This window comes from Falco naumanni, chromosome 8 (assembly GCF_017639655.2).
Source record: "Falco naumanni isolate bFalNau1 chromosome 8, bFalNau1.pat, whole genome shotgun sequence".
In the NCBI taxonomy this organism is placed as follows: Eukaryota; Metazoa; Chordata; class Aves; order Falconiformes; family Falconidae; genus Falco; species Falco naumanni.
The window spans coordinates 35485297-35512074 of record NC_054061.1 but is presented as its reverse complement, the minus strand read 5'-3'; the positions used below and the strand labels follow the sequence as shown (position 1 = coordinate 35512074).

General features: G+C 47.7%; 1 protein-coding gene across 2 annotated transcripts in view; it reads left to right on the top strand.

The window, feature by feature from the left end:
* Positions 1 to 23756, top strand: part of GLI2 (GLI family zinc finger 2) — a 199470-nt gene extending 175714 nt beyond the window's left edge. For both annotated transcript variants that reach the window (XM_040604855.1, XM_040604856.1), the window contains 6 exons: positions 1494 to 1625; positions 5290 to 5439; positions 9173 to 9337; positions 13772 to 14053; positions 17174 to 17510; positions 18555 to 23756. In XM_040604855.1, the coding sequence (XP_040460789.1) occupies positions 1494 to 1625; positions 5290 to 5439; positions 9173 to 9337; positions 13772 to 14053; positions 17174 to 17510; positions 18555 to 20911 (3423 nt within the window). In that variant the 3' untranslated portion in view covers positions 20912 to 23756. The remainder of the gene's footprint in view (positions 1 to 1493; positions 1626 to 5289; positions 5440 to 9172; positions 9338 to 13771; positions 14054 to 17173; positions 17511 to 18554) is intronic.
* Positions 23757 to 26778: the final 3022 nt, after the last annotated feature.

The window sequence follows — 26778 nt, the reverse complement described above, 5'->3', positions numbered from 1 at the left end:
AAATAATGTTCACAGCTTACCCAAATAGGAAATGCAGGAAAAAGAAGCTGCTGTTTGAACTTTCTCAGACTGTTGCTGTGGGTTTTGATATAGTTTGAATCTCCAGAAGTCTTTCTGTAAATTACTACAGTTTCCTGTCCCAAGAGCCACCTTACAATTATTTTTTTTCTTTAAATTAAGAGCTAATTAAAACAAATCTCTTCCTCTCCATATCTAAACTTCTGAATTGAAAAGTCACAGCTGGCACGTATGTCATGAGCTAGTTAATGAAAATTGTTGAACTTTCATACAGAGCGTCTCACTTTCCAAGCTCTACAATGCCATTAAGTCATTAATCATTGCAGCCCCTCAGTAGGCATTGGGAATGTCTTGGTGGGGAAGGAGACGGCAGCCAGATAGGTCTGTTTGGGCAGGTCAAAGACTGCAGGATGGGTCTGACTGTGTCTACACACTTATGGGGCCAACTAGCCCCAATTGAAGCATTAAATCATGAGGAACAGCGTCTGATGTGGTCAGTCACCCCAGATGCTCCTGCCTACAGCTGCCCTGGAGGCGGGACACTCGGTGCTGGGCAGTAGTAGGAATGGTCAGGAAAGGGAATGAAGGGGGTCACAACCTGCAGGGTTTTTTACTGCTAAATTCCCAAGCCAATATTGGCTGATGATTGCCTTGTGCAAGTGTCTGACACGTGCAGAGCCGACAGTTGTCCTTACTTCTAAATGGTACTAATTATGTTGCATTGTGTAGGTGCTGATGCTTTAATCCTCATAGTAGCCATAACAAAAATCTTCTGTGCTTCATTTAGCACTGAGGAGCTGGCTAGACAGAAGTTAAGGAGAGAGCTCACAGCATGCTCAGCATTAAAGTAACTCATTTATGAGTCCAGAGCCCCTGGAGCTCTGCTCTGCAACCCACTCATCACTGGTTCTTGCTCAAGCTTCCCAAATTTCCCTATCTCAGAGGAGTGCTTTGAGGGCTCACCACTTTGTCCCTGTGGAGCACCCTGCAGGCATAAATCTTTGGGTAAATGTTAGGTATAATTTTCTTATCTACTGAAAGATGCAGAAAACAGAAACCCCCCTCCCCAACCCCTGTCAGGTGAGTACAGTAACTGCTAGGCTCCGACTGCTCTGTGGTTTCTTCATGCTCATATTTCCCCACTCCCCCCAGGTCAGTTTTGCTCCAGCAAAGAACACAACCAAAGGTCAAAAACCAGCCTTTTCCTTTCTCCAGCTTTTCCTGGGACTGCCCACGACCTGGCTGGAGCCAGGCATCGCTGTGACCACAGCTTCGGGGTGTTTCATGTCCTGTCATTAACTCTGATCCATTTCTACCAAAACTCTGCAATTCGTTATTTCACAGTAATCAAGGATGTTGTGTCACCACAACGAGCATGGTTTTGTGATCAGTTGATACCTGCCCCGTAATCTATGAGTGACGGAGGAATTCAGATGAAAGAAGTTCACCTTATACAATGCACTGTTGTGTTGCAGGAGCATCTGACAGACCTGAAAGAAGATCTAGATAAGGATGAATGTAAACAGGAGCCTGAGGTTATTTATGAGACGAACTGTCACTGGGAAGGGTGCACAAAGGAATATGACACTCAAGAGCAGCTTGTCCATGTGAGTAATGGTTGGGAGGAAACCCCAGCGATAAATTTGGGTTTCTCTGCACTTGTCCTCATTTTTTATCATGAGCTGCTGTACAGCCAGAGCTCACTCTGGGAGCTACTAAAGGTGCAAATCAGAGATACGGTGTGTAAACACTGCCAAAGCAGGTCGCTGCTCCCCAAGGAGTTTAGCTGCAAGAAGCCTCTCATAGGTTATTTGATGTTGCTCTCTTCTCAGCTGCTGAGGCTAAAGTTTCTGTCTCCCTTGTGCATGACCCGATGACAGAAGACTCTGTGCAGAGGACCTGATCAGAAAATGGGGAAGGGGACTGAGCCCTTTCATCTTTGCTGGCTGTATTCACTGAGCCTCTCCATGCACCTACACCAGCTATGGGTCAGGGACTGTCCATGCTGTCCTCAGCCCTCACCCAGGCCGTGATAACCTTTTATGCTGCTGTTACATGAGCTGTGGGGCCATAACACTTAGGAACTGTTGACTTGCTCAGCTCATCCCTCCCACAAAAATAGAGCACTTCCAGAGTTTAGACATGCTCCAGTGTCATCGTCAGAGCCCGAAACAGAGAAAGTGGGTTGATTTTTTAAAAACTGGGAAATAGGGCTTCCGTAATCACACTGATATCCCCCAACCAGTGTCAAAACTGCTCTCTGAAGGATCCCCAAACCAAGTCATTAATCAGATTTTCAGTTCTAATTAATTCCAAGAACCTTTTGTGTGCTTTGCTTCACCTGGGAATCCACCACTTGGTTTCCTTTGGCTTCTCTGGTCAAAAAATCTCTTAAACTCAGAGCGAGAGCCTGTGAAATCAGATGTGGTCTGTGTCTGAGCCTCATCTTACCCCCAGCCCAGCACCCTTCCAGTCCTCACTTCGGGTCTGTGGTATGAGCCCCATTCGTTTGAAGTCATCCCAGAGATGCTGGGAATTCACCGGCCACAGCAACCCTGCTGCTTGCAGCGAAATGTTGGATTGAGCAATTTTGCGACAGGCCCTGCTATCTTCTCCTTTCCCTTCAGTCTTTTGCTGCTTGCCTCAGCCAGGTTCCAGGCCTGCCAGGGGCCACCAATGTGTGACTCACATGTAGCCCTCTTCCTGAGGGCTTGTGTCTGCTCTCACCCTTTTTTATGTATCTTCATTTTAGTTGTGTTTAGACACCACCATGTAGGCGTCAGTCTCCGTTTCCCTAAGCTCTGCATAGAAACGTTACCTTAGCACAGAGGGAGCACACACTAAATGATAATTTTTGGCCTGTACTCTTCTTCCGTCTAAGGTTAGCACCTGCCTGCCTCTGCCAGAAGTCACTGGTTCAGGGCAACATGTCCTTGAGTACAGGCAGATTTGGAAGTGCTTTTCAGGGCCAAATGAGTGATAAGTTGCTTAATGGGTTGCACACTACATGCCATGGGGCGTTGCTTTTCTGGGGTTAAACCACAGCAGCCCCATCAGATGGGCTGGGCTCACATTTGTCCAGCAGTATTTGTGCATTTCCCTCTCAGACATAAGAAAGACTCTTTAACTCTGCCCAGAGCAAAGTGCAGGGCTGATCCAGGAAGCTCAGCACAATTTATTTCCAGAGAAAACCCAAAGAAAAATATTTGACAGAATGTCCAAAATTTTCCTAAATTTGGAAGGTTATAAAAACAGAAGCCTTCTGTACTGTGATTACTAGAAACATGGGGTTGTGGATTTGGGCTGCCCAAAATATACATGCAAATGAAATACAGATGTTGTGGGCCAACTTTTGAGAAGGTGGTATCCCATCGTGCGTGGAAAAACTCTAGTTTGTGTGCAGAGCAAAGTACCTGGGTATGCAGGGTCCATTCTCCATACACAGTGGGTAATATGCTTGTGGAGACGTGCATGTGAGAAGTAAGGGCTCATTTTTGCAAGTGCCGCTGCTGCTCCCAGCCTTGAAGGCCACAGTCTATTTGAGAGAAGCCCAGGCAAAGCCTCTGGCTAGGTGGGAGTTTGATAGGGGCTATGGAGCCGTAGCTGAAGTGTGGCGAGTTGTGCAACTGCTCCTTCACCATGTGATGGGAAGCAGATACTGCCCAGACAGTGAGTTAATAAGCCTGAAGGGGGACTACAGCCCCCCTCCCGTAAATGTGTCTTCCTCTGGCCTAAGCAGGACCACACAGGCAAGCCCATACGCTCCGCCGCTGCTAGCACTGCCATGCATAGTCTTGGTTGCAAGTCAGACTCCCACGCAAACAGAGCCAGGAGATGTATCTTTCCAGTCTGGTCTGGACGTGGTTTAACATGCCCGTGGGTCTCCCGGGGACCTCACCAGAGATGTCCACCATCTGTGGCTGAAATCACACACCACTGCCATGTTATCAAACCAGAACCATAGGCGGCTGGACTCCAAACCCATAGAAAGCCTCCCCCCAACCCAGCCTCGCCTGACCCTCCCAGCATGCAGCCTGGGCTCTCAGTGGTTAGCCATGGCACCTAAAGGACCAGCTGAGTGCCACACACCCCCTCTTGCCCCTGGGCAGACCTGGTGCTCCGAGCAGCAGGTGTCTGTCCCCAGGATAGGGCCATGGCACACAAAACGCTGGGGATGGATTCAGCTGGGACTGTGAAGGTCGGTGATTCTGTTTTAATATGTTTTTGTGTCCTCATGCTGCCTCACCACCCCAAGAAAGTCTCATACCGAGCCACAACATGGTGTGCCTGGCCTTGGCTGGGGGGACGAAGGCTGGGCTGGAAAAAATCTCAGCACAAAAAAACCAAAACCCAAAGCCAGAGTGGTTTATTTTAGGATTTCCTGTCAGTGAATGTCTGCTGAAAACACAGGAGCAAGGACAGGCATTATTTTTGGCAGAAAGACCCCATTCAAGGAGACACAGCCACCACGGGAACAGCACTGCCGACAGGCTGGTCTACAGCTCTGTTTATTTTCGGCAGGGCTTCATCTGCCCTGGGCTGGGAAAAAGCGACCCTCATCTTCCTCCCGGGGTGGATGAAGGCCCCGTTTTGGGTCTGGCTTGTCAACACCCCAGCACAGGATTTCAGGGACCCGAGTAATTAGCAGTAATTGAGGCGGTGGAGCTTTCCTTGGTGCATAGCTCGCAGATGCTGTCATTTCCTGCCAGCCGCAGTGCTGGACAGCAGGTGGATGTCTTAGGGCCGCTATAAGGGCTGGTGCACAAGCAGGCTTAGAAACATAGAATCATGTAAGTAAAAATAGCCCTTTAAGATCAAGTCCAGCTGAGCCTTGTCTCCTCCTCTCCCCCATCCTACAGCAGTGCCCCAGGAAAAGGACCCAGCTGTGTAAATGCAGCACAGGAGGGTTCAGCAGAGACAAAAATGATTTTGTCATCCTCCCCAGCAGTGGCACCAGGCAGCCCAAGAGGCACTGAGGGGTCTCCTCTCTCCCTGGCACCATGGGTCCCCATTGCTTTTGCAAACCTCCCATTTATAGCTGCTTTGGACCCAGCGCCTGGTGTTCTGGGTGCTGTGCGCCTTCTTCTGCAGGACACAGCAGACCTCAGAGCTGCCTCCTGTGTCCCTGGTGTTATCTGTGCACCTGGGACCCAGGTGCAATGCCTGACCACAAGCACTGGGGAGTGAACGGCTGGCTTTTGGAGCACCGTGCGTGTTTCGCTGGCATCAGCTCTTCTAGGAGTGACCTGCTTCTTCCTTCTCTCCTACCAGCACATCAACAACGATCACATCCATGGGGAGAAGAAGGAGTTTGTCTGCCGCTGGCAGGACTGTACGCGGGAGCAGAAGCCCTTCAAGGCTCAGTACATGTTAGTGGTGCACATGCGAAGGCACACCGGAGAGAAGCCACACAAGTGCACGGTGAGCTGGCAGGGACACATGGTGCATCTCAGCTTGGCAAGTGGGACGCTGGACTTTGGTGGTCACACAAATGTGCATGCAGACACACGCATGGCTTCAAGCAGGGCTCTCCCAGGGTACCTGCTGGCACCCAGCTCAGGGCCAGTCCAGCTCTTTGTGTCTGGCTTGCAGCTACTTGCAGGTTATGCCCTGGGGACAGGGCAAATGGTCACGGAGGGTGGCTGAGGTGTTAGTGGGCAAAACTGCATTTCCTTGGGGAAAATGGTTTTAGCTCTACCACAGAGATCCAGAGTGACTCAGAACAAGTCACTTAAGGTAGAAACCAGCCAATTTTGTTGCTTATATCCAAGAAGGAAATCCAGTAACCCTACACTGTGGGGAACCACCTAACCCTGGTCGTGTCTAACTTAGCACCACCCAGTACTGGTGCTGGGGCTGCAAGTTTCCCTCACCTACATACCCGAGTGTGCATGCAAGCCTCCTTCCAGTCTGGGGGGCTAGGCCAGCACCTCCTGCCTCTGCTCTCTTAATCCAGAGGTGCGGCCCCTGGGAGCTTAAACCCCAAGAGGAGCTCGGTTCCCAGACCTTGTGCATGCAAGCAGCACTGTGCCTAGTGTTAAACACTGCCTGAGGAAGACCATGGATCATGGAGTGCTATTTCATATCTCAGCCCTGTCAGTACAGGCTTGTCTAGCACATGGCAGAGCTGGACTCACCTCCCTCTCAACCTTGAGATACTAAAGCACGTATCTGCCCTCACATGTGGATTTTCTCACTGCACCACTGGCTGATGTGTGGCAGCCAGGGATGCTCGATGGGTGATGCAATAGCGAAGTGAGCTGTGGCTGTGGCCAACTGGTAGAGGGGAAGTGTTCACCCTCTCTTTCCACATATGCTTCAGCCCTTTTTCCTCCCAAAGATCCATCCCTGTCTTTGATATCTTCTACTCTCTGCCTTCTCCCCTTGCCAGTTTTTCATACCTCCTCGGCTGTCAGCATTACACCATTCCTCTCCCTAGAGTCTCAGGGATGAGTCTTTCTTTCCGCTCCGTAGATGCCTGAGCTCTCCTCCTGTATCTTCCTCCTCTTCTGCTGCATTAGTAACTTCCAGCTCTCTCCCTTCCTGGCTCTGCCCCAGCTCCTGCTTACAAATATTAGGATATGTATGATTTGCTTGCTGCATGACTCCTTTATCAATCTTCCAACGCTGTGTTCATTTAATTTAGAGCATAAGCTCCCCAGGGCACAGGGCCATGTCCTTTGTTTTAATCTTTTAAAGCACTTTGCCCGGTTCTACTGCTTTACCAACCTTCCCTAAAAGTATCAAGGAATATTGATCATCGGTGTGCTAGAAAGTGAGCAGTGAGGAAAAGTCTAGCCCTGCCCTTGCAGATAGAGCGACTCAGAAGACAAAAAGCAGCAGGAACTGCATCCTCTTCAGTGCTGTAATGGAGCAGAAAAAGGCACCACTGCACAATCCTGCCTCTTTCAAGCCTCAGTTGTGTCACAATGGAGCAATGGCAAGGCTGTGTGTTCAAATCTCAGGTCATCCTCTGCCTCCTGGAGAACTACAGTCTGTGTGTGATATGTTGCAACAACTCTCCCCAAACTGGAGTACCACCGGTTTCCAATTGCCTGGGATAAATGGCAGCTCTGCAGACGGTGCCCTTCTGTGGCATAGCATTCCTTATCCAAGTCTGACAGTGATTTTTCAAAGCACCATTTGTTTCAGACAAGAAGTTTGTGGTGTACATAAAGCTACAGATGAGCCCCATTGCAGCCTGGGATTTGGTCAAGGATTATTTCAACAGATGACAGACAGAACTCCCACTGACATAATCAAATCCACACTAAGAGTGGGAACAACAGCTTTGAACATGCACAGGCTGCTTTGCTAAGAAGCTCTTATTTGAAAATGTGGTCTCAGTACTTTTGCTCTTAATAACTACATTTTTGTGTCAGTATCCAGCAAAACCAGAAGGGACACATGAGTTGCCTTGTGCTGAGTTCCCTTTGTTTTCCAGCAAATGGAATTATGTATTTCAATAACTGTAAGCGACTCAAGTGGTAAAGCGCTGTTTGTACAGGGCAAGAGAAGAAAGGGATATTCTGTGCTACCTCAGAGCTGCGGCATGTTCTGTGGGCCCAATGGACTAATGAAAGTCATCTGAGGAAGGGGAACTGGATCCATCCCACCCTGACAAAGTGGTGGAAGGAATCAGCTCTTGCAGGATTCTCCTGTCTTTGAAGTGATCTGGATATATCAAGAGAGCAGAGCAAGTTTGCCTTACGCCCACCATCCCTGCACTAGACCTTAAATGGAAGCTCAAGTAACCCTACCTCTTTTCCAGCACAACAAAATTATATGGGATCAGCCTGTGCCTATGTGCTTTATGGGTTTCATGGGCTGCACATTAGCCTCCCTCCTTAGCAGTGCAGGCGGGTCCCTTGCCCATGCAGCACAAGGGTGCAGGTACCATTGCTGTTGCATGGGGCTGCCTTTGGCCCTTGCCCAAACGGACCGGATCTCTGGACACGTAAGGCCACTCAGCTGCCCACAGGGAAATCCAGCTGTGGCATGACCTGTCCCGCTATGACAGTAGTTTCTTCACTGCCCGAGACTCAAGCATAGCAACGTGAAGTCTTTTCACATCTGGTCAGAACTTGCAGACACATTTAAGTGACCTGCTGAAATACAACTCCTTGTGGCTTGCATACGTTACAAAAAAAAAAAAAACAAAAAACAAACAAACAAAAAAAGAGGGGTTGCGTGTTGAAATTTAGTGTGTTTTAAAGTGCTTGCATAGGAAGTGCAGCATGGGTTTTCAAAGCTACCAGCTGAACAGCGAGTGCAGCATTTAGCTAGAATTTGGAAGGGAGCCTTGCATTTCTTAAAACTTCTTCCAGTGTTTCTAAGTTCCCACTTGTTTTGTCAAAGAGCATTTAAGACAGGTTCCTTGGTTTGGGGTGAAATCCTCCCGTACTGCAGCCAGGGCAGGTGCAGGGAGAAGCCTCCAGCCCAGCCAGAGTAGAGGTTGCATCGCTTGAAGCTTCGCTGTGTCCCCCAAGCTGCTGCTTCTTGTTGTGTGGGCAGCTGGTTTCCTTCCAGAAGGAAGGTTCCTGGCCTGTTTTGTCATCCAAATATCCATCTGTCTTCAAGACTGAGAGCCTTGTTTTTTAAAGTGGTAATGTTAGATGGCCTGACCACAGCATCCTCCAAGAGTAGACCCAAGATGTAATTTGGGAAACTTCAAAGCTTGCTAGATTTCTTCTTGTGTGTTAGAGGATTGGCTGGCCTCTCCAGCGCTGGTGCTAGTGAAGTTGCAAGGCTGGTCAAACTGTCAAGAAGCCATCAGTTCTCTGGGTGGGGAGGAGAGGGCCTCCACTGCTGAGTGTGTTACCTGCAGAGGGATGGCAGGAGGGGCTAAGGGAGCCCTGGGAGGAGTAAAGGCATGTTCCAACCCTGCTGGAAAAAAGAGTCTTTTGTTGAAATGTCAGGTGGGTACCCAACAACGAGCAGCACCTTAAGTATGACACTGCTGAAACTCTCAGCCTGCCTGGGGAAGTGAATTCTCCCAACAAAGTGGATGTTGTTCCCTAAAACACAAGCCCTTTAAAGGGAAGGAAAAAAGAAAGAATGAGAAACAGATGAGAAGGGTTTAGGCAGGGGGAAAATCAAATTTTTCTGGTTAATTAATCACTCTTCTTGTGGGTTTTTTTTTTTATTATTTTAGTTTGAGGGTTGCTCCAAAGCCTATTCCCGCCTGGAGAACTTAAAGACACACCTGAGGTCCCACACTGGAGAAAAACCCTATGTCTGTGAACACGAAGGCTGCAATAAAGCCTTTTCCAATGCCTCGGACAGAGCCAAGCACCAGAACCGGACGCATTCCAATGAGGTAAGCCTGGGCTCACCACAGCTCAATGGAGGGCATTTTTTTTTGATTTTGCTGACAATAAACATACATTTTACACACTGGACTCGTGTAAAAAGAAACCTACTGTAATGAGAGGTTTTTCTTATTTTTTAATGGGATTTATTTTGCTGGAGAGCCAGACCACATTAGCTTCATATTTATGAAAGCCATGTTTGAAATCATAAACAGATGTTAAAGTATGCAAACTTTTTAATCGGCTTTGGAAATTAAAGCAAACATTTTCCAAATTTATAAATTTTAATAGCACAAATAGGATTGTACAGTTGTGCATGTGGTGTTTAATATTACTGTTGAGCAGACTTGCAGTAGTATAACAGCTACCCTGGATCCTGACACTCTGGAAATAATACTCCCTCCATCGTTTGATGTACAATGATAGAGCACAATGCAATGCTTTGTTAACCTTGGCTAATTAAGACCCACTATTAGTAGTTGGGGAGCAGAGGAAATTGCCTTTATTGTAACGCATGTGATGGTCTGTTGCAATCAACCACGGCCGACGATTGAAATTTATATTACCACTAATTAGCTGACAGGGGAAGAAAAAACAACACTCCAAAGTTCTAATAGTGTTTGCAGCCATGAAGTATTCAGTCTGTAGCCTAATTTGCAACAGTTAAATATAGACTATTGGAGAATGGAACACAATTGCCACAGATGACAGCTTTTTAAAGAGATGCTGTGTTTACAAAAGGCTTGTTGGGAGTATTTCTATCTCTGGCATAATATTAGTTAGTGATAACCAAAGCTCTGTAGGTTTCAGAGATTCTGTTGGAGTCAGAATAAGTACTTAACGTCTAGGATGCTGTGCGACGCTGAGGTGAACCCGATGAACATCCTGAGTCTCAGTGTTATTTGAGTTGGTTTGGGTATGAATCCAGACATCAGGATTGTCCTTCAGTAGCCACTTCCCCAGCAGAGCACAGGTTAAAATTAACCCATATTCACACTGGCACTGGGTAGTTTGGGGTCAGTTTAAGGCTACACAGACCTTGAGGCCAGGAGGGACCAACAGGACATGCAACCTCTTGTGTGCTCAGCAACCTGCATTGCCAGTAACTGATGTTTAACTAAAAAAAGTTTGCTCTGTTAAAGCTTTTTTACCTAAAAGGTAGGCAGCTGTGATTTAATCTCACATTTCAGGTATTAGAAATTGCTTGTTTTCCAGCCCTGGATGCTTTCTCTGCCTTCCTCCAGTGCTGGATCCAATGTCCCTCTTGTTGCTATTTCCACCTCATAACACTACAGTGTTAAGTCACTCTCCATCTTATTTCTCATAAGCTAAAGAAGTCAATCAAGCCACTGAATATTCCCATTACTGCAGTGTTTTTTCCTGACCATAAATCAATTTTGCATCTCTCTTCCATCCCTAAGGATTCTGATGTGGATGGATCAAGACTGCTGGTACAACTTTCAGTGCTGGATGCAGACTCGCTCTGCCCAGTCTGTCCATACTGAAGCAGTATGTGAGCCTCTTTTTGGGTGTATATCACTTGAGCTGGAACCCCTAGAGCTTTTCCAGGATCCTTCCTAGGCAGGCCAGAGTTTCCCTTCTGTTGGGCCAGATGGTGGCCCATGTTCCTACATGTGGAATTTTGGCTTTGGCTGTATAATTAAATGTCATTTCTTTGATGGGTTCAGTTTCCCAAGTGATCCAGATCAGGAGCTGCACTGGATCTGGGATGACTCCTCGCTTCGTCTGAGCAGAGCTTGGACACACTTGAAGGTCTGCTCCTTTGGGTTCCCATTGTGCAAGAAGGTGAGGCTGTAGGGCAGGAGCATCCAACTCCTTGTCTGTGGTGGACCCTGATATGTTGACACTTGGTACAGGCTGCATCCAACAACACAAATTAAAGACTCAGATAGGGATTTTATCCTTTGCTGTTGTTTCCCCTGGAGGATGCAAAAGCCTCCCCAGGTGCAGAAACAGCGTAGCCTCCAGTGGAGGATTTGTACCAGAGCAGCTGAGCCTTACCACAGGAACTACGTGGCACTGCATGATCTTACACCTTGCGATCACGCTTACTCCTGAACTGCTGTTCAACCCTCCTTGATGAAACACAGGCATGCCCCAAGACGTGTGTGAGTGATCAGTAGGCTGCAAATGAGGGCTCTCTGGGCCATATATTTGACAGCTTCTTTTTGAGGAACTTATGACATGATCCTTTGCAACAGATGATATTTCTTATGGCAAAGCTCATTGAATTGAGCAACAGGCCCAGGTGAGGGTCCTGCAATGACCTGTGGCCATGACCAATGGGTTAGCAAACTGCATTGAGACCTTGGCTCACAAAACCACATGGATGCAGAGTGGGAGTTTGTGGCTGTGAATATCTCCCATTACCCATTGGTAAATCTGTTGTGGTTCTTAGCTACCTACTAAATATTTTCCTCTGCTTTCAGCCTTTACTTAGAATACACCGCAGTTTCAGAGTTGGTTATCCATGTCTCCTCTAAGGGGGAAGTTTCAGATTCCCTGTATTTGTCTCTATCAATGTGTGACAGGACATAGGTGTATGGTCCAAACATGCTGAAATTCACAGCTGGGGATGTAATACCACACTGGCTTTTGTTCAATTGTTGAAATGTCACATGCACTATATAATTTTAAACTTTCAATGACTATTGGAATCCCTTCAGGGGATACCTTCAAAGTTACTCCTGGGAAAAGGAATTTCATCCCATGACCACTTCTCCAGTGCATACGCAAAAGAGTGGCATGAGTTCATGACCAGCCAGAGGCTTGGGGTGACATTTTCTCCAAGCTAAACAAGGGTGAAATACAGAAATTCAGTTCTGCTGAGTGCCTAGGGAGTTCTCCAGTTCTCCCACCCTAAGGAGTATCATGCTGTATGTGTATGGGAGTAGGAGGGAGGCATCTGAGATATCTGAATTGTTGACTTCACTAGGGCATACACTGCATTAGATGTCAGAATCTCAATAACCCAGGGGGTATATGATGGCTTGCCCACAAAACAGCAGCTGTGCTCATTTCAGTTGCAGGGGGTATGGCCTGATGAAGAGCATGGTCGTAGCCCATTAGGTGGAGTGTCTTCTGTCCAAGCCACAGTGATCATGTTACCCTAATTATTAATACCTGAAAAATGAGATTTATTGGGCCTAAAGGATCTTTATGAAAAATCCTTGAACTCTTATGTAGAGTTTTTAGCATGCACGGTAAGGGTTCTGTTCTTCAGAGTAGGTTTTAATAGCAAAAATAGTATTTCTATAATGCCTCGTCAAAAAGGTTCATAAGATTTATAAACAGACTATTTTACTTCCTGTGCTTTTGTTTACCTAGCTTTAAAATATATTAAATATTTAACTTAGTGGGGTGTTATGAAGATTTACTTTGTTCAAGTGATGTGCCAAGATCAGTCAGGAAGCATGCTTTTGAATAAAAACCAGACTTTCAGTATTTTTCATGGTGCTGGCTTTCTGCAAAGAATATATACGCCTTTTTCACTTAAGCTTCTGGACAAAATTACAAACCAGATAAAAAAAAAAAAGAATAGGAATGGTCATTTTGGGTAGCCTTCAAACAACATCTATCTTTTTTTTCATGGATCTATCCTAGTGTGTTGGCAGAAAAATAGTTAGAGTAGCTGTGAGGCTGAAAGAGGAACTTGTGATGAATTCAGAGCTTCCAGTGCAGCAGCACCAGCTCAAACAACTGCAGCGCTAATACACTTTGGAATTGGAAACTCAATAAAAAAAAAAAAGTTGAAAGAAGAAAAGTATCTGTTTGCTGACTTCGGTTTTCAGAAGTGTGGCTTCAGCCTTGTTTTCCTGTGGCAATCAATGATTCATGAATTCAGGACTGGAGTGCTATCATCTGAAAAAAACATTGCATGCCTGTGGTTTGTTTTGCACAACAACAGATTTCAAGGTGACAGGTGCTGGAGTGGTATGATAGATTGGGTAGGGTGAATCCAGTCTGGCTTAGTTTCACTGGAATTCCACCAGCCAGAAGGTCTCAGACATTTCTTGGTATAGACCCCACCTTAGCAGGGAGAACATGTTATGATGGCCAGTCCCCTACATCACCTCCCTCCCATCTGTAATCAGGAAACATTCCTGTGGCCACCCGAGCAAATACGTACATGGGAAAGTAGTATTAGGAAAGTATGTCATGAATTCTTAGCTGTCTTTTAATCCAGAAACTGAAAACAAGGACTTTAGCCAACATCAAATGACTGGCCAGGTCTGTGTGGATCAGCAGCAGCCCATATATCACATCTTAGAGATCTCAGTCTTACAGAATCCTGTGGAGCAGATGCTCCACATTTTGCTGCTGCCAGCTGCTATGCTCATTGTATTTTCTTGGCCCATACACTGTACCTGGAATATTTGGGCTTGTTCTAAATATAACCCAAGATTTGCTTGTATTAACAGAAACCCTACGTCTGTAAAATCCCTGGCTGCACGAAGCGGTACACAGACCCTAGTTCCCTCAGGAAACACGTCAAGACTGTGCACGGGCCTGATGCCCATGTCACAAAGAAACAGCGCAACGATGTTCACCCGAGGCCACCTCCACTCAAGGAAAATGGGGACAATGAGGCAAGCGCCAAGCAGAGCAGCAAGATTTCAGAGGAGAGCCCTGAGGCCAACAGCACCACAAGGAGCATGGAGGATTGCTTACAAGTCAAAACTATAAAAACGGAGAATTCTGTGGTAAGAGCAGTTGCTCTTGGCAGAAATGACGCGGCCCCTAATTGCTCCGACGCAATGGGGGTGTGAAGCATTTGCATGCCATTTACCTCTCCAGGCAGTTTCCCTTCACCTGCCAACACCCTAGAGTTCAAGTCCAAAGATGAAACTGCAGGTCAAGACACAGTCCAGTGCATTTTGCACCTTCCTACCTGGCATCACAAATTCCCACCCTCGTAGTCATGGGCACCATGTGATGCCCCGTGCTGAGCTTGGCCTCCCTGTGCTGGGAAAGTGGGTAAAACTCAGAGTGTTGTGGTCATATAAGCTTTACCTACCTCACCAATTTAAATTGAGCAATGACCGTAGGGCACAGATTGATGGTCCTGGCTTAAGCAGTCCCTCTTCTCCTCCTCCCTGCACCCTTTACTGTTATTCTTACCAGGCTGCTGCTGCACAGCGGTTTTGCTGGCCCAACTCTGTTTCGGGCTGTATGATGAAGCCAGTGGGGATAAAAGTAGCTGGTGGGTTTTTTTGTTGGGTATCTTAAAGCAAGTTCAATTCCTCAGCCCTGCCCACTATACACAGAAGTACAGAATCACTGAGGTTGGCAGGGATCTCTTGAGATTGTCTAGTCCAGCCTTCTTGTTCAATCACGATTGACTAGAGCAGATTGCTCAGGAGGAGTATATGAGTTCAATACTTGACTCCCAGCTGCCACAGAAAATTGTAGTTGGACCATAGGGCAGGGGAGTGAAACCAGGAATAAACATGCAAGCAATGCTGTGGCCCACAGAGTATGGGCTTACAGTCAACCATGATCATATTGTGCAGCCCTATGAGTGGCCACCAGCTGAAGCAAAGACCATTCATCAGCCTTCTGGCCATTACAGCAGCTCCACAGTAGGCAGTATCATGGTTGATGATGCTAACAAGGTGTGTATGGTGATGGGTTCAAACACATTCAAGCCTCTTCCACGCCATGTAGGGAGCCCACCTGCTCCTCAGCACACCACTGCTGGTGGAGGAGATGGAGCATTGCAACACTCGGGTAACTTTTGCCTTTTGATGTTTCTCTTCACCCTTCATACCCAAAGTTCTGGTCTGCTGCACCAGCTCAGAGTCGGGCAGGGTATGGGCTGGATACATTAGAAAGACCTTCACCTGCAAAGGAGAGTGTTCACATTGTCCCCAGGGTTCTCACTGGAGCTGAAAGGACTGAGCTCCAAAATATATATTTTCTTGATTTAAATTCAGGCTAAAGTGTTGTTATTCCTATGAAACAACATGCCCTGGAGCTACAAAGATTTTATGAAAAAGGTTAAGGGATGTGTTGTTGGACAAATTACTAACGAGCAGCATGTTTTGCTTAGGAAGGAGTTGAGTATTTTCACATCTAAAATGTCTTTAATTGACTAAAGGAACAGTTATACCGTGATGAGGCTCTGTATTGGGTTACAGAAACTGAGTGTGAGAACCACTGGACAGAATGACCTCTCTCCAATGCTCTTCCTCTGTGTGTTTTGGATTTTTTTTCAGTGAAAACATGGACACAACCACGGTTCCCCACCCTGTTACTTCCAAAGGTGTGGGGTTGTTTTTCTAGGGCTCTGAACTCCCAGGGTCGCAGCCAAGCCATCTCACTGGTGGCAGGGCCATGGGTCGGATGTTACTTTCTGATCTCCCCATCCAGTGCTGCCTACTTCGCTCATGCACGTTTAATGGGGCTGCATCTGACTTGGTGGGCCCACGTCCAACTCCTGCTTCCTGGTTAAGGTCAGGGTGGTGGGAGGGGTGAGATGCTTCACTGGTTCCCATATCTCCAAGACCCTTTGTCTTATTTTGACCCATCTTTGGGTCTCATTCAAAACCCATGGAGACAGGTGGGAAGTTCTCCTAAGGGTTTTTATCTGGGCCCTCGAAGAGAGAAAGCAGGGAAGACAGAGTATGGGAGAGGGGAAGATGTTGGAAATTTGTGTTGTATTCTGCACTCCCCTCTTCCTCCTTTTACTAACATGGTCCTTTCTGTTAATGCTGCCTTTGTCCTAACAACCTGTTCTTTATTCCCGCTTACCCTTCCTTACTCTACCTTCCTAAGGACAGTCGGTACTAAGGTGAGCAAAGAAATCCTTTGTATTAAAATAGCTGTAAAAAGCCTGGTCTCCTGCAGACCTGCCTCCGGCTGCGGAGCGATGGGGAGGACAGGGGATATTTGCTTGAGTGCAGAAATGGGGAGGACACGGTGCCCAGTGCTGGAGGATTCCCTTTGCTGCCTTTCTCCCAGCATCACACTTTGCCATCTAATCCTGGGCTTACAGTGTCTGTCATCCTGATTGAAGGGCAATGAGGCCATCAGAGGCAGTGAGCCCTGCCTATGAGGGCTGCTACGAGCAAAGTGAAACAGGGCATCACCCCACACTCCCACCCTGGCCTGAGGCAAAGTATGCTGCCTTTTCAGCACTCCCACTTTTTGCTGGAGCCTGAGCCTCGAGCAGAGAAGCCAGGCATCCAGGCATCCTGTCTGGTAGCAGCAACAGCTACCTCAGAGCAAGTTCAGACCATTTAGTGTCTGCTGCAAATAAACTCCTCAATGTGAAATGCAATTCCTGATGTAAATAAAATAAATATTTATGCTGCTTATCTGCCTTATCTGCAAGTGGGAGTTTGCAAACAGTGAACCAGGTTTTTATCTGGCTGGGAAGTTTGTCAGCTAACCTAATTATATGTTAGAGTATTTTAAAGACAGAAATATGTTGTGTCTGAAATACTTAGGCCTTGATCCTATGTTAGATAAGCCAGTGCTTGCTGCAACATACCTTGCACAACCAGGTAATGTCCTGCTTTTCTTCGAGAAGCATCTGTCCTTAGTCTTTTGGAGGAACAGCATTTGGTTTCTCACCATCATCTGGTTGAACCCCCCACCATAGTTTTTTCCAGCTGTGGGGTGCTGCCTTGCCCTCCTCCCCCAGAGAATGTGCCCCTGTCCTCTGGTAGAGCTGAAGTCCTGCAGCAGGGAAGGTTAACAAGAGAGAGGAGAGCCTGGGATAGAGTCAAACATGTAGAGCCTGCTGGGGATTTGGGGTTCCTGGTTTCTTTCCATCCATGTTTCCACCTGCCCAATGCCTTCTCTTTTCCTTCCCCAAGATGTGTCAGTCCAGTCCTGGTGGCCAGTCATCGTGCAGCAGTGAACCGTCACCCCTTGGCAGCACCAACAACAATGACAGTGGAGTAGAAATGAACATGCACAGTGGGGGAAGTCTGGGAGATCTGACGGCGTTGGATGACAATGCTCCTGTTGTGGACTCAACGGTCTCATCTGGTAATTCGGCAGTCAGCCTGCAGCTAAGGAAACACATGACGACGATGCAACGACTTGAACAGCTCAAGAAAGAGAAACTCAAGACAGTTAAGGATTCCTGCTCATGGGTGAGCCCAGCTCCACAAGCCAGAAACACCAAGCTGCCTCCCATCTCAGGAAACGGTAAGCCCTGTACTTGAGTCATGTCCTGTAGGAACCCTCCAGAGTTTGACTCTGGTTTCATAACCAAGAGTCTGCCCTGGAGGAGGATCTTTTCTTTTTGCCTCTGAGTCAGGCCTTGCTGGATAGAGGTATCAGGTAAAATGGAGAGCTTGGGTGTGAACACAGCCATCTGGTGATGTGCAACAGACACCCAGATGCTCAGGGCTACAGAGCTATGAAGGAAGGCAGAGGTGTTGGTGTCCTTGTTTCTGGGCTTGCCCAGGACCCAGACACAGCTGTCCTCACTGTCCCAGTGGCAGCCGCAAGACTGCTTGGGTTTGTTCCAGCAGTAGCAGTTCCCCAAGAGCTAATGTGCCTCTTGGGAGACTGCTGGAGCACAGCAACAATCAAGACAAGCCCTTCAACCCTGATCTTGCTCCAAGAGAGCTTTTGTCACTTCAAGAGTTCCTGGCCATTGCCTACAGCTTCATATGCTAGTTTCCCACTGGCTGTGGATTCCTGTTACAGGCATCTTTGTGATCCCTTCAGTGCTCCTCTGACTTTGCCAAGAAGTCCCAAGGCATGGGGCCTGGGTTTTACTAAGCCTCAGGGCCTTGTATATTGAGACTTCTTGGTTTGCTCTGGGAAGAGCCTTTGAACGCCAAGTTTTGGGCTCTCAGCCCTGTGCATCTGTCCCAGTGAGCAGCTGTGGCCATAGCCATGTGCTGTCCCTGTGGCATGGTTCACACCCGTCCTGCTTTTTTCCTACTAAGAGAAGTCCACGTGGAGGCCCTTCCTCAGCAGCTGAGTGTCAGTGGGGTACACATTGCAAAGACTCTACAGCAGGGACTTCTTGCCTTCTCTCCCCAGCCTTCTTGCTTTTTGCGCATGGACACAGAGCTGGAGAGGAAGCTTTGAATTCAATGGCAGCAAATTAAATCCACTGTCATTCCTGTGAAATATTTGGGGGTGGCTTTGTGTGTCTGTATTCTGGCACCAAGAACACTACCAAGTGGAATTTCTCAGCTAACTAAACCTTTTCCTTCCCTGCAACTTTTCTCTCAGGCTCTATTCTAGAAAATAGTGGTGGTTCTTCTGCTACGCTGCCTAATCCCAGAATAATGGAGCTGTCTGTCAATGAGGTTACAATGCTGAACCAACTCAACGAGCGCCGTGATAGTACAACAAGCACCATCAGCTCTGCTTACACTGTCAGCCGCAGATCATCAGGGATCTCCCCATACTTCTCCAGCCGCCGTTCCAGCGAGGCTTCACAGCTTGGGCACCGTCCCAATAACACAAGCTCTGCTGACTCCTATGACCCAATTTCGACGGATGCCTCCCGTCGGTCAAGCGAGGCGAGCCAGTGCAGTGGGATGCCGGGTCTGCTAAACCTCACACCAGCTCAGCACTACAGGCTGAAAGCCAAGTATGCTGCTGCCACAGGGGGCCCTCCTCCAACTCCCCTGCCGAATATGGAGAGGATGACCCTGAAGAACAGAATCTCACTTATGGATGGACCAGATCCCACCTTGCCCTCCATCCGCCTCCCACCAGGCCCCAGGCGTTGCAGCGACGGTAACACCTATGGCTATCCATCAGCTGCAGCGTTTCCCCATGAGGTGCCAGGCAACTGCACAAGACGGGCTAGCGACCCGGTGAGGAGACCTGCAGGAGACCCCCAAGCCCTCCCACGAGTTCACCGCTTCAACAGCACCAACAGCATGAACCCCTTCCATCCTCCACACCCCACGGACAGGAGGAATTTTGGCCTCCAGAACTACGGGCGCTCAGATGGGAGCCTCCCCCGGCATACATACTCACCCCGGCCGCTGAGCATCAGTGAAAACATCGCCATGGAAGCCATGTCTGGGGAGGTGGAGGCACCTGTCGGAGATGATGACATCGTGCTGCCAGATGATGTGGTGCAGTATATCAAATCCCAGAGCAATGGTACAGCAGCCGAGAGCACTTCCATGGGGTACAGCAATGAGATGCAGAGCTTCCAGGGAAGTGGGAAGCTGCAGTCTCCAGCCTTGCCCAGCCAGCGCAGGATGGCAGCGGCTGAGACGAGCATGAGCCACTTGGGACCCATGATGGCAGAGTGTCCCATGAGCTTTGATGCTTCCTCAGACATGAATAAAAATAACATGCCCGTCCAGTGGAACGAAGTCAGCTCAGGTACGGTTGATATCATGTCCAATCAGTCGAAGCAGCAGTTTTCACAAGGGAACTTAGCAGTGGTCCAGCAGAAGCAGAACTTTGGTCAGTACCAGAACTATAACCAGCAGCAGATACAGCTGCCAGAGAACAGTATGAATGTAACACAGCAGAGCTTTATGCAAAGAAATGTGGGCATGGATGGGCAGAGGCTAAACTGTATGCAGCTGCGGCAGCAGCCCATGAGCCTAGGCCCCAGCATGAACCCTGATCTGGGCTTGCACACAGGGTATAACCAACCTCATCAGATGCTGAGCCCCAGTGCAATCAGTGGCAACCCAAATCAGATCTCTCCTTCTTGTAGCAGCATGGCAGCAAAGTCCAGACCCCACCTTCACCCTCAGCAAGTGGACATGGCGACCAACCCTTCTTTAATGGTTGGCAGCAACAGCGAGCGCACAATGCTGGGCCAGGTCATGCATGAACCGAGTCAGCAGAACTACTCATCTCAGCCGACCCACCTGAACTTCCCCATGGCTCAAGAGACCTTTCATCAGCCCATCATGACCTCCAACCAGCCCAGCTTTGAGCCTCAGCAAAGCATGATGGGCTCGGCCACGCAGGCATATCCGTCCGGCATGGTCCAGCCTCATCCTCCGCCCGAGCCGAGCCCGGCCAGCAGACCCCGAGGCCTCCGCACCGTCCAGCAGTTGGGCTACATGCGAACTCCCCACCCTACAAACACCATCAGCCCGGGCCAGGAGGCGGCGGAGGCCATGCATAAAAGAACAAGCAACATGTTGCCTGCACCAGCCCAGCAGTGCGCGGACGGCACGAGGGAAAACAATTTGATGTACTATTACGGTCAAATCCACATGTATGAACAAAACAGCAGCTTCGATAATCACGCGGACTGCCGGGTCAGACAGCAGCAGTGCGCGCTGAACAGCAAGCCGGCCGCTCTGCCTTCCCCGGGCGCGAACCAGGTATCCAGCACGGTGGACTCGCAAGGCCTTGAGCCACCCCAGATAGATTTTGATGCCATCATGGACGATGGGGACCATTCGAGCCTGATGTCAGGAACCCTGAGCCCCAGCATCCTGCAGAACCTCTCCCAGAACTCCTCTCGCCTGACGACTCCACGAAACTCTCTGACACTGCCCACCATACCCGCGGGAATAAGCAATATGGCAATAGGCGATATGAGCTCCATGCTAACCACGCTGGCAGAAGAGAGTAAATTTCTAAACATGATGTCATAACAGTAAAGCACAAGGCCTTAGCGCTATCCAAGGGGCTCTGCGCGAAGCAGTTTTATGAATGTGCTTTTCAAAAATAATCTGTTTCAATAGAGTAGATTCTTTTTTTATAAGTATTAAATACATTAAAGGGATTCAAAATGAACATTTTTTAAAGTGTCTGTACAGAATTATGTAAACTATATCCAGGCAGTTCAGCACCGCAAGGGTGCACCTCATTTTGGCTTGGTTTGCCGGAGCTAGGAGACAGCATGAGTGTGCTTAGAGATGAAACCCTCCCTCCCCAGCAGCCCTGTAAATAGCACTCCCCATCATTTTCCGTTAGTTATGTTTGCAAAAAAATCCATTTTCAACCCACTCCAGAAAGAAACGGGAGGATGAGGTTTTGATCAGAATAAAAGCCATAATATGTGTTCTGCTCTGATGAGAGTAGGGTTTAGTTATGTCTCCGAACAAGCCCTCTGCCAGCAGTATTGTTTTATACCATAAATACCTTTGTACCTTGCAAAGAGCGTTGATTCCAAATGGCTTTTCAGCAAAGTGCCTTACCACGCTTTCGTGTTAAGTAGCCAAGGCCTCTCTTCCTTTAAAAATCAAATATAGTGTATTGCCAGAAGCGTATATAAAATGTACATTTATAAAAACATAGTGGTGTTTCTGAGAAAACATTGGAAAGACACATTGATGAGACACATAAAAGGTGAATGCACACTTTGATCAGCTGTGTTTACAACGTGGTTTATATCATGTGCAGAGTGGAGCAGAGGCCTGGGAACAGCAATCACTGGGAAATAATCCCCCGTGGCAGGAAGGCTCTGGCGTACAGACTGACATACACGCATAACTTTGCGCCTTCTGAGCGCGCTGACTTTCTGCGGGGGCCCCGCATGCATCTTTAATGTCAGATCTCTGAAGCACGCATTACCATATCCCTGTGCACCTTTGCGACGGCTTTGCTTTCTGTTGGGTTTTCCGTGCTGAGGTGCTCACATGTAAATGTGATGGTGATGGAGAGACTTTTATGATCGTTTCAGCCCGGTCAGCACTGTGGCAGCATTGTGGGAGCTGGTTTATCTGGCCAGGGTTCGTCTGCGTAATGTGCTCCATGCAGGGTTCTGCCTGGGCTGCGTGAACACAACAGGCGCGTGGCTGCACTGATGCGAGGCCAAGCATGAGCTAATACACCCAGCCCCGCAAGGAGGCTTGTTGGCATGCACCCAGTGCTACTTTAACATGTCCCACAGCTTTGGTCAGCTGTGAAAAGAGCTGCTGTGTCCGAAAAATATGCCATGGACAACCTGGGGTGTTAGTTTGGCTTGTGCTTTGTGCTACAGTATACAGCTACTCTTTGTGCTCAGCCGGTTCAGTTCAGCTCTGCACCTGCAGTCTGCAGCATAGACAAACATCTGGATAGTCTCAAAACAGGTATTTGAGTCAAAATAGTAGTTCGGCCAGTGAGAATCTCTTGGAAAAAAGTCCTTGTGGAAGAGGTGGGAGGAGTGGGGCCTCCCAAAGCCAGACCCTCTACCAAGATATAACTGCTTGTAATAACAATCAGCTGTTTTCAGGCTGGTCCCACCTGGCACTGAAGTTAATCTTAGCTGCATTATTTATTTTTGCTGTTGTTAGACAAAAGGGTAGAAGTTGTGAGGTGCATGTACTTGAACAGGAGGCCTTGCTTAGCTTCTGACTGCATTGGACAAGGACAACTCTCCTCATCCTGCTTTCACAGCATCAAATACTTGGTACTCCACCTGTTGGAGGCCAGGGGACAAGTGTCACATCCTCCCCAGGTTCTCACAGTTTGACCGGACAAGCATCTGCAGAATTTCGTTCTCCTTCCCATCTCCCCTCTCCCCCTCGTATTGATATGGTGTTCTCACTTGCATCTGACTCCATCCCCTGCGCAGGACAGTGACAGTTCTGTAAAGATGCTTTCTGGTGTCCCTGCTTTCTTTTTTGCACAAACTGATGTCAGGCTCACTGTGCCTTGCATGCCCAGGGGCTGGCATGAAAACACCACATGCTACCTCCTCCAGGCGAGCCGTTTGTGGCAGCGGTGGGCTGGGACAGCGTGGCTGCCGGGTAGCCCTGGGCACGGCTGGCACACGGAGGGGCTGCTCAGCATCCTGCAAGCTCACCCACCCCCATCCCAAATGCAGAGGGTGTGCACAGGATGCTCTCACTCCTGCCCTTCAGCCCTCGAGGCCCCCGTGACTCCTGCCGATGTCCAGGGTGCATGAGGACAGGAAAGCAGAGTAAGGTGCCTGGCTGTTTATTTGTGTCTCCCGTGAAAGTTGTGTTTAAAGGGATTGTTTTATAGTCCACTGTATATATTCTCCTGCGGTTACTGACCTTGCCCTTGCTTTTGCATTTATGAAAAGAGGGCAGTACATATTTTAGGACATTGTATTTTGTCCTGGACGCTTGGCATACAACTGGGCATCCCTTGTGCTGAGATGGATCAGGCTTTCATGTGTCCTTCAACTGTTAATCTGATTTTTTTTCAACAGCTGTGAAGGGCAATGATGGCTACTGAGTCCCCCTTCACAGATATCTAATTAACAAAGGATCAAATACAAAAGCAAAACCAAATCTCCAATGACTTGAGATTTCTCAGACTTTCCAGTGGTGGTCTTCCTTCATTTACTTAAAAAGTATTATAATAACCATTCCAGCACTGTATATATTATGTATAGAAGACATCATTACTAAAAGTACTGTAGGTGAATTGTTCTGTCAGATTTATATCCTAAGAACATTTTTAGCTGTTTTCTACATCACAAGAATGGAGGTAACATGCTGAACCTGTATATAAACCTTTTGTACATTAAAAAGTAATTTTTTTTCGTAATTCCTTGTGCCTGTTGTTATTGCTTTTTACTGGTAATGGTGGTTGGTCTTGGTCTGTCGTTGCCACACCAACACAGTCAGTTGGACTCTGGTGGAGCTTAGCAACAGCTGGTGAGGAGCTGGGTGGGCCTGGTGTGTGAGTCACTGCACAGATGTGCAGGGGCCTTGCCTTGAAGGGCATCCAGTCAACAATGGGATGAAGGTGGCAAAAAGAGAGGCAGTAAGGCCAGGGTGCTGCTGCAGGCACAGCCATGCTGCCCAGGTGTTCTTCACTGGCATCTTGGCAGAGGTGGTTTGAAGGAGGATGGCAGTGCAACAGGGGCAGCACAGGAGAAGGGCTCAAAGCAAGGGCTGAGGAAATTTGGCAACCAGAAGATTCATGGTAAAATGGCTTCTTGGTCATCTTGGTCAGTATCCAAAAGGGGATAAAAATAGGACAGATCAGCAGAGCTGTGATAGGCCATGACAGCAAGAAGTTGTATACTGGGTTTGGAGAAAGGAGAAAGTAATGTGTCCTCCGTGCATGTGATGGGAAGCGATATGGTGATACATCAGTCGTGATCCAATTAGAGCCCACTCCAACCTATTGATGAGAAAGATTTCATTTGACTGCAGCAAGGGTTAGTTCGACCACCCAAGACTGATTTTGAACTTTCATAGGGGTGGGTTGGTGCAGACAGGGCTAGAGCTTTAAAGGGGGGTGGGGAAGCTGTTCACAGGTGATACTCATGGACACAGCAATTAGCTTGGAATAAAGTCAGCTGTTGAGCAAAGCAGTTGGCCAGTGAATCAGCCCTGGCACTTAGTGCAGGTGAACTAGCAGGTTCATGCAGGAGCAACAGCTGAGGATGTCCTCATTTTTTTCCGTGCAGGATCCCTGCTGGGCTGACTGGGAGACTCAGGTAAGTTTGGGGCAAATCTTCACCCTATCACCAAGCTTCTCTCATAGTTTGTGGCAAAAGATTGGTATATCCTAAGACAGAACTCACCTTTTCTGTTTTAGGCATGCAGGATGGGGTGGGTTTTCCTCTGTAAGATGTCTGTCACTCTTCTTGTTGATTACAGAGAGACTCTGTGTAGCCATCTTAGATTAGATACCTTCTCCAGCAGGGTGAGATGAATCCCATGGGTCTCTTGCGCTGATCTAGTCACCCTCAGCAGGATCTGAGGTTGAGCCAGTGAACAAGATGTTGATTGATGTGTTCATGATCCTGTTAGTCTGCAAATCCATTGGATAAATATCACACCCCTCTATACTGTCCAAGAACTTCAGAAATCACATTTGAAAAAATGCAGTAATATTATTAAAAGGAAATTGTTCAGAGCTTTTCTGTTGACAAAAGACTTTGGAGTCTCACATTGGCTCCTACTGCTTTTCTACTTCAGACACTTAAAGTGGGTTTCTAAACTAGATCAAATGCTGCTTTTAGCTGGTATTTCACTGCAGAGTTCTATCAGGGCACACCTCTGCCCGTGTAAGAACATATTTATTACTTAAACTAGGCTAAGGTTTCCTAGGAGTCCACCTGAGGTCATGTGCCAGCATGCACATTTTTACTGCTTGGCTGTCCTGGAATAAACAGGGATCGAAAGGCTCATTGCTCCAGTTGTAAGCTGGTAATAACCCTTCTGCAACAAATGTTGTTTATAAGCCAGAGCTTGGAGTTTATACTACTGTGGCAGCTGCATAATATTCAATTAACCTTCTTTTTAATTAATCATATCCCTTATGAAAACAAACCATCCTAACAGGGCTGATTCTGACCCTCTTTGGTGAGTGTTAACCTTATCCCACTCCCAAAACCAGTGGGAGCATAGGAGGAGTAAGATCTCATTCTGGGTAAAACCATCACAGCTCTTTAATATTGCACTAATATCTCAGGTTTTCCTGGAGGGGAGAAAAAGCCCATAAAAGCTACTGTTGCTGGATCTGATTGCACTTACTGAGTACAGAGTCATTCCAACGCTCTTTATTGCAGTGGTCTCAGTAGGGATGACATAGGAGCTCTTGTTCTTTACGAGCTGTTGGATCTACTTGGAAGAGCATACGTGTTGTAAATAAATGGTGTGTTTTATATTATTGGAAGGACAATTTATGACCAACCAAGGCCTCCTGCAGACAGCTATTTAACTTGTAAGTGAAATGACCTAACACTTAAGAAATTTAGAAGCTGCAAAACAACCTATGTTGTGCCCGATATACTTATTTCTCCTTGATTTATGCTTCATGTAAAACTTGAAATGGCAATATTAAATATGTTTGCTGTAAAAATAAAAATAAAATTAAAAAAAGAACAGTGATGCTTCCATGCATGCTGAAAGTTTGTGACTACTGGAGCTTCCTCCAATTGCCCTAGCAGCTCTGATTCATTACACAGGTCCCTTCCCCTCTCTATTTCCATTTTCCCCATGCTGACCTGTCAGGCAGATATAGGGGGCATGGTGGCCTGCCTGCTGTCAGCTTCAAAACAGCTGCTGCACCCAGCTACAGTGCACTTGCTGGAAATATTTCTCTAATTATCAAGGGCTTAACAAAAAGCAGACTCTTGTGGCTGCTATGTCTGTCCATCAGAGGCTATTTTGCCATCACGCCTTTAGCATCCTTTGGAGGGTAGTATCAGCCAGGAGCACTGGGCATGGCAACAAACCTCAAAAGGCAGCTCCTGCACCAGGGAATCGGGCATAGGGTGGCATAAATCTTTGGCTGCTCTGGCTAGTCTTAACTCTTAAGTACAGCTCGGGTTAGTCTCCATAGAGAAAGGATGTTTAAGGAAAGACTTCAAAGCAAAAGTTTGGTCCGATGCTCTGAACGTCTTCTAAAGGAGTCTCACTTTCCCTTTCCCTCTCCATTCACTATACAGAAAGCCTACAGATAAAGACAACCCTCACAAATACCTGCTCTCTCCCCTGTCGCTATGCCTTTTCTGTTCCTCTTTGGGAAGGACCCCAGAGCGCTCTGCCCATACAAAACATCTTCTCTGCCAGGGTTGGGTTTGACAGACAACTTCATCTTTTGA